Raw genomic sequence first — 8834 nt, forward strand, 5'->3', positions numbered from 1 at the left:
TGTTGTTGAAAAGACATCCAAATGACCTTCTAAAATGTCCATAGACATCTAGGCTAAAGTTTTAAACCAGATTTAGATGTCACATCTACATTAAAGCTCCCTTTCCATTGGATTAAGCCCCTGCTAGACTCTTCGTGGCCTACATGAGCTCTTAGAATTTGACTGGATCACAGCAAATTTAGAAATTCTTTAGTGTGAAGGCCACTGCTAACCAATTTTTTTTCATTCTATTTTTTATGTCACAAAAAAGCTTTCCTGCCACCTCACCGTACTATAAATGTGTCTGTAGATTGTTTCCATTGCATTCTCACAATCTTTGTCATTGCCTAGCCATTCTTGAGGAGAACACTGGTGCACACAGGCTCCACGTGATAGATAGGCTAACCACTATCAACTAAGCACAGGATGGTTTAAAAACATCCAAGTTTTGATAATTAACAAGTAAATAGGCACAGCAGCAGCCCACTGTAGCATGTCAGGTGCAGTCTGGGGAACTTATCACAGGATTATCAGAATGTTTCTGCTGGAAGAACAAGGTGGCATAAATTTGACAGTGARGAAAGGCTTATAAATAGCATTAGAATGGACCACAAAAAACATTGGGAGTAAACTTATTTGCTCTTGGCCTCTTGTGGTCTAGTTGTGCTGTCTGTCCAGTCAGAAAGAACACTMTTTTCCYAACTGAGGTTATTCAAAGAACTATCTACAACAGGTTAGATATTAATCATTCATAGCCTTAKAACGAAACCCTACTGGAAGATTAGAAACTGCAGAGCAAACTCTTTAAAAATTCACAATGTGAATCATAAAAACCATGACCACATCAGTAATTGTCCCTATTCCAAATTGTCTTTTATCTGTAATTATTTTCCATTATCTGTAATTATTTTCCATTAATTTTGCATATGACAGTTTTCTTGTTGTCAGACTTACTATCTTACAATAAAAAATAAAATAAATTAATTAAATTTAATTAACAGCATCACAGCCAGCAATACAAAACTTGGGAGTATCAATACTAAAATCAAAATAACAATACTTTAAATACATCAGGCATATCAGGTAGTATATTTGTCAATAACAGGAACACAGTGGAAAATAATTAAACTWGTGAAGTCTTGTCTAAATAATAAGTGCTCAGAGGGAACTAATTTTCTTTCGCCTGAGGAATGCATAAGTGCAGCAACACATGCTAAGCTCAATCTGTAGATGTTACATGTTACTATGATCATGTAACACAAATTAAGATTCAAGTTTTAATTTTTATAGTAGTTCTTAATAATCAAATGGCTCATTTTAATGGTTTTATTGTTTCATTTAATTTTTATTGTTAAAAACACCATGCTTTACCATCAGTTTGCATTTTGGTCAAATTTTCTGCAACCTTTGAGCCACATTTGACACATCCAGGTTGTTATTTTGCACCAAAGCCAGAATTTTCAACAATAAACAATAAACACTGCAAACTCAAATCCACACAAAATAGCATCTGAGTCCTATTGCCATCAAACCTTATTTCGCTCAAGGTCCTGAACATTTATAAATCTGACTCTTTCTTCCAAACTGATGTTTGCTAAAATGTAGGATTTACTGTTGGAGATAGTTAGTGTTATGCATGTTTGTTAAAGAATGCGGTGGCMATTTTCCCTCAGGCTGAGCTTTTGGAGGTTATTCATGTTGATGTTGTCGCTGTGAGAACACAGAGCAACACTCTCCATTTGCACATGCACAACTCAAATGTCAAGTCACTCTGCGGTGGTGGTGGCTGGTCAGGGTGAAATAAAAAGGGGATGGAGCTTGTGACAGAATGTTCTGCTGCAGCAGAGGAAAAAAAAAAACATAAGCAAGTGAAAAAAAACAGCATCCAAACAGTTAATTTAAGGTTCAAATTGTATAAAATAAACTCCAATAATATGAAGATGTTGCAAACAAAGAACAAATGAGCAACAATATGCTGCTAAAATAATGTTTTTTTTTAAACATTGTTTTTGGAGCTGTTCTGAAAAGACAAAAGACAAAAGACAAATTTGAACTTTAAGTCCAAATATACCTCCAATGGTTTATTATAGGGACCATAAAACAAACTGAGCATCCTTGGCCCAATCATCCTGCTTTTGCTCCAAATCATGACAATAARCAGACATTTATTACATATTGTTCTAACCTCATTGTCAATTGCCTTCATTTAGATTTGACTGGAAATGTGTTGTASGTCTGAAACGCAGTAATAAATGTGCACTAAACTAAATTTGGATGGCAAACAAAATATAAAATAGATTGGGTGAATTCTGTCTGCAAATGAAACAAAAGTCAAAGAAATTGAAAAATCACTGCAGTTTAATTATTCTTTTGTTTTTGTTGTTTGTCTTCCTTCATATAAGCCCAACTTTTATGACTTTAGTTGTAGTGGTAAATCAGTCATRATACACAATCTGTAAAATTTGAAGATGTTAAAGAAAATGTCTTTCCTTCACTCGTTATTAGGGAAAACCTCCAGGCTATATGCGCACCAGAACAGAGTAATTAATTTGAGCTCTTATGAATATCTAGCAGTTTTCTTATTTGGGTATTTGAGATAAATTCCCTCACTTAGACAGAAGCAAAAAGAGACACATTTGTGTGCTGGCCACTTCCCAGAAGTGTAGCAATTCATAGTTTGTGTTCCCTGAATCTAAAAAAAATACTGTATATAGTAAAGGCAACAAAAGAGTTGGAGAAAATTGTTAGTAATCAATGGGGTAATTTAGAGAAAGATCATAATGTTTGTCCAGAAACAGAACATCAGCATTTACTAATGAAAGTTTGCACAGATTGGTAAATTAGTGCAAACAAATGCAGACAACATAATGTGTCTCTGTGTTTTAGGAGGGTTTTTAAAGGCTTTATTAAGTTTTCAGTGAAATGAGGATCTGCACCGAGCTGTTGATTAAGGAATGTTATTTGCTGTAAAGGTTAAWAAGTTGTTGTTACATGGAACACCCACTAAAATGTGCACATTTGCTGGTGTTGTTTTGGTGTAATTTTGCCACATTGTATGAATATTTTCAGCAAAACATTTAGTATTCATAGGGAAGTTTTCTTATTTTAAACTAAAGCCAGCAAATAAAATCAAGTATTACATATTTAGTTGCTCTACGGTCACGTGAGACTTCAGTTTTTGTTTTGATTCCAAATGACCAGCACCTTCTGTTTCAAGGTCAGAATTTCCCATTAAAATCTATTCCTTAATTATATCTTGGAAAGTAAAAATAACAAGTTGAAAACACTTTTTGAAAATTTCACAGTTTTATTTTTTTGTTTGCAGCTTTGCATCAATTAGGCTAATGTTGAGTTTAAATCATCTAAAAAATCTCCCTAGTTTTAGTCCTCCAACTGACTTGACCTGACCTACTTACAACACTTGCAATCTTTTAAAACATAATGAGAATGCTTTTTTTCCTGATTCAACAAACATTTGAATAATACCGGTGGCACTCTTTCATATTTAGCTCTTTTTCAACCTAATTTTTACTCAGAGTCTGAACCTGAGGTAACCTCACACAGTGCTTAGGGAAAGTGTTCAACTCTCTGAAACATGCTGGACTTSGGAATCACATGTATTCTTACACAGAAAAAGAATGAAAATGCCCTCAAAATGCATACATTTATACATTAAAAACCTACCGTAGGACACAGGAGTACAGGCCTACATCTTGTAGATCAGCAGGTCGAAACCAGATGGAATCTTCTTCTTTGCTCATGCGCACGCCATCAAACGAGATGGGCTCCTCGAAGTCACTGTGTCCGAGGCCAGAACTGCGGTACCACATGAGGCTGAGACCCACGCTCTGAGCCTGACTGTAGTTGGCTCGGATGTAACCGTAGAACAGAGCACACTTAAGCCGTACTGGCTCACCCTGAAGCACCCGGTACTTTAGGTAGTCCACTGACCAATCTGTGCAGCCATCGACTATAGGARAAGAAAAAAAAGAAGCATTAGAAATATATGTATAGTAGGTGCAAAACATAATCCAAGTTATTTAAAAACCTTTGAGTATCACCAGAGGTTGACAAACTATTCAGTTTTCTTACTTGAGTCATAGTACTGATCCTGTTGTTCAAATATTACTCCAATAAAAGTAAAATTACTTAGGGCAAAGTACTGAAGTATGTGCTTTCAAAAACACTTAAGTACTTATTCAGTGGCTCCTGTCATACTCAGTGGTGACAACTGCACCTATGGTCCCTCCAGACCACCACAATCAGACCAACAGATTTAAACACGAGGAAGTTGGGTTAGCTGTTTTGCCCAGAGACACAACGACAGGCAGGAATTTGAACCAGCAACGCACTAGTTGCAAGATCAACATGTACCCCCTTGGCCACTGAAATTTATATATTCCTAATTATTCCCCTTTTACAAGAACTGTCAAGCTAATTTAGTCTCTACATAGTCACCACATCAAGGACAAGGCTTGGAAAAATCTTTGAAAGAATCGAGTCTTTAGTGACTAATTAAGAAGCTCTAAATCTAACATTTGGGGGAACATTTCACACTCAACCTTTAGTTGTTATTTGCAATAGGGTTAGAGTTAGGACAAGACAATATGGTACCAGTGGGGTGCTCGCTTTCAGTCACTGTAAATTTTGTTTGTCAGCTGTTTGTAGTTTTATTAGTCAACATGTCAACTCCTTCCTTTTTCCACCTCTGTGGAACAAGTTTCATCACCAGGGTAAACGCAGCGYTCAGCTGGTAAGGATGAGGACGAGTTTGGTGAGCTTTATAGTTCTCAAACTGTGCCAAAAGGGGTGCCTTGCTTATTTTTGTGGTGTTCCCTCCACACTGTCGACACCTTGGTAGCTATCATTGGCCCAAATGAGGTGCTTCAGATCTGCGCACCCTGCTTTTCTCATGCCTCTTCACCATGCTCTCCAGGCATTGATTGCTAGGAAAAACTTACTCTTGCAAGCATCGGGCTGGTAAATGCCAAATCTCTAATGAACAAAACTTTTATTTTGAAGGAGTTTCTCTCATCATGGGGTTTGCGTTTGCTCTGTCTGACTGAGAGTTGATGAGTCCAGTGCTTTTAATGAACTTCTACCACAGGACTGTTGCGAAAGTCCAAAAAKTGTACTTACATACAGTACTCATGTAAATTTACTTTACATGCCTCTAAGTAGCACAACAAAGATCTCAGCACTAGTGCATTTGATAGGGGTGACTCTCACTGTCAGCTAACACACCACATTTTTGTTTAATTCTAGTGAAAGTAATTGACTGATAACCCTTTGTGTAATTTGTTGTGGCAGAAGTCTTGAATCAAATTCAGAGTCACTGAGACATAGTTGGTTATTCCTATTCTAGAAAACAAATSTATTTCTTGTTTGCAGCAAATGCATTGAACTAGTGGCTATCAGTCTCCAACAAACAGTTGGTTATCCAGCAGGTGTATATTTATTGATTTGAGAAAAAACTGTGTGTGCATATGTAACCAAACACTAGGAAACATAGACAGAAGCGGTGATGGTGTGTTGAGATAAAGTAATAGGAACCCTGCTGCATGCCGTCTGTGAGTGATGCAGTGCCTCACAGGGACAGCTATGCTTGTAATTAATACTGTTAATTACCAGGGAGGTAATGTGTGTCTTRGTATGTGTGTGTATGTGTGTGTGTGTGTGTTTTCTGAAGTGTGCATTCCCTATACGAATGGTTGTCTCCCTAATTATGTCAGTAATTACCAGTAGAATTTGCCACAAGTGTGTGTGGTGTGTGTTCAGTTTCACGCACATGAATGAGAAAGAAACAGAACYAACGTTTGTATGTGTGTGATTGTGTGTGGCCTAATGTGTGAAACACTGTCTAATTATCCCCTCTTACCCCAACATTATAAGCYAAGCCCTATAGATGCAAACTTGCATGCATTATGTCTTCACTCCTCACAATTTTAAACTTGATTGCTTGATTAACTGTTCTGCYTCACACTGATGAACTTTACTAGTAATAATTTTATTACTGCAGACAAGCCTTTCAATAGAGTGTATTTATACAAAAAAGTTAAGCACCCAGAGTGGGAGTTACAGGAACTGAAATGAAACTGGATGTGTTTAAAGGCATTGTGACTGCATTGCAATTAGTACAAAATCAGAGCAAATAAATAAAACCACTGGTTCGGTGTTAGTAGAGTGTAGCACACCCTGTCCTGCAAACAAACACTAGACCATGGGATATATGTATGGATTAAATCTTGTGCCACCAGGAAATGAATTTGAACTGCTCAGATTGAATCTGAATGTGCATAATTTTAAATTGAATGCATTGGTTTAAAAATGAATTTCACTAAAATGAAATGGAATTTAATGGTTTGAATTTAAATTAATTTGCTTTGAAACTGTATTTTGGTTCATTAAAAATTCAATTTGACTACTTTCAATTTCAGTTTCATAATTCAGATGTTTGTGTCAGACATCTGGGTCCTTGAGAAAGCCAGCCAGAGTAAACACAGATCAAAAGATTTACATTTCACGTTGGTAAAGCTTCTCTTCTGTAATATAACTGTGAAAATCATGAAATGATGTTTTCTATACATAAAKTTAATTAATGCAATAAAATAACTTTGTTTTGTCACTTTTATGGTGGTTTGCATCAACTCAGTGACGCTTTACTGAAGTGAAATGTAAATCTGTTGATCTGTGTTTGATCACTCTGCCTGGCTTTCTCAAGGACCCGAATGTCTGACAAAAATCTGAATTTTAGAACTGAAAGTGAAAGTAGTCAAACTGAATTTTTAATAGACCAAAATACAGTTTCAAAGCAAATTAAATCAAACTCAAACCATTAAACTCAGTTTCAATTTATTCATATACAYATTCAATCTGAGGAATTCAAATTCAGTTCCTGCTGACACAAGGTTTATCCCATACATACGACTCAGTTTTTTTCTTTTTTGAGATTTATATGCTATAATGTCATCCCCCCATCAAAAAAACATAGCTAGTGTTGCTTTGACTTATTCATGTATGTTTAGAAATCCTTGAATCTCCCGTGACAGACATGTGGAGCAGCCCAAACGCTTGCTGATACAAAACACKGCCTATTTACACAAAGCTCCTCCCTGGAGCTCAGTGTCCTGTCCAGAAGAAAATCCGAGCAACAACTGTTGTAACAGGTTGTCAAGATCCAGAAGATCATCACTGGAGAGATCAGGAGTAGAGATTGTGACAACYACACACAAGAACAGCTACTGAAGTTGTAGCATTGCTATCCACCTCCCCTAGCCAAGCAGACACAATTTATTGTTTGTGTGTCCTTCTCTGGCTTTATAAAAAATGTGGTCACCCTCCTTATAAAGTTTAGAAAATTTATGAAAAATAAAACAACTTACAAATAGAAATATCAGTTAAATCTCAWTGAACTTGAAGATCGACCTGAGGGCATACATGTCAAGTTGTGCAAACTGTCCGTAAATTACTCAGATTTTCTCTCATTTTGCAAGTATGCAGACAGTATAAAGAATATCAATAGCAATSTCACAATTTTTTCGTTTTTCAAATTTTTTTCAGAAACTCAGTTTCAAAGTTATTTAACATGTCAGAGCCTGTAGGATGTTAAAAAACAACAACAAATAACATTAAACAAACATCTTCCAACCCGCTCTGCTGCTATAAATAAGTTCTTCTGTCCTCATTTCCTCTGTTTTTTTGCTCTGCAGGTGCAGTCATCCCCACGGCCGACAGTCCACCTGCAACACAATCCCACCCCTCCTGACTCTACACCCACTTTGCGCATGTAATTGATGGAGATTTTTTGCAAAAGGGGTTGACGTATTACAGGGCGTCCTGAAACATTGCCAGCTGAAACAAATGTTTTTTTGTTCTTTGTTGTGTATATAATTGCTACAAATGAAATGAATAAATTTCTAAATAAATAAATAAATGAATGAATAAATTGATGTGCTTTGTTTTGGGTGACCAGAACTTCACAATATCTGCAGGTGTCATCATCTACCAAGTGGTTCCAACATAGTAACACTGTGACAAATGCTATGCATAGTGGGCAGTTCACCAGGCCTGATGCAAACCCACACTCCCACACCTAATTCAATCTCTCAAGTGCTGCTATTGTTACTAAATGCATCCACAAGGAATCCTCTAGATGTTGTGATGTTCACATATTATTTGTATTGACTGTTGAACACTCTGGCAACTACCTGATAACACTATTGTTCCACTCCTAATGCCTCCTCTTTGCTCCCTGGTGCCTGATATAAAGATACCACTTGCTTGCAAACTGAATCACTTACAAACTGTACCCATGGCTAGCCTGCACATGTACCAAACTAGACAATTCATTTTAACTGCACATACTGATTTAATTCTATAACATAATATGAAGAAAACAAGATGATAATCCTCAGCGAACCATTGAACCTAGGAGCATCATRGCTCTTCTGACATTGAGGTGAATTTCTACTAAAGGCAGCAGGTAAGCCCTCTGCCCTTTATGCATATCAATCGTCTAATCAGCAGGGACAGATRCATCCTTTACTCTATTCACCCTCCACACTCTCCAATGGATATGACCTCTGCATCGCCATCACAATATTCATTTCTGCCCTCTCTGGCAAAACAAAACTGTTTATCCTAACAAGCTTCACTCCTGATTCGTAACAAAAGGAAACATTTTATTCAGTGGCTGTTTGTCRGTCTTTCTTTTTTCCTCGTGGTGCTGACTTGCAGATGTGCACAGTCCAACAAAAGCAGCACCACATGCATTCAAGTATCCACATGTAAARGCACAAACACACAAATAGGTGGCCCTTTCATTTCTTACAGACATCCCCAAGGGGGAGTTGTCT

General features: G+C 36.9%; 1 protein-coding gene across 1 annotated transcript in view; it reads right to left on the reverse strand.

The window, feature by feature from the left end:
• The window catches only part of LOC106534835 (interleukin-1 receptor accessory protein-like 1-B), a gene marked incomplete at its 3' end in the record, with an annotated part of 34408 nt that overhangs the window by 19255 nt on the left and 6319 nt on the right, over positions 1-8834 (reverse strand). Inside the window, 1 exon segment of the mRNA XM_014031603.1 lies at positions 3664-3949. Within this exon segment, the coding sequence (XP_013887057.1) occupies positions 3664-3949 (286 nt within the window).

The sequence above is a fragment of the Austrofundulus limnaeus genome, unplaced genomic scaffold (assembly GCF_001266775.1).
Source record: "Austrofundulus limnaeus strain Quisiro unplaced genomic scaffold, Austrofundulus_limnaeus-1.0 Scaffold1279, whole genome shotgun sequence".
Classification (NCBI taxonomy): Eukaryota; Metazoa; Chordata; class Actinopteri; order Cyprinodontiformes; family Rivulidae; genus Austrofundulus; species Austrofundulus limnaeus.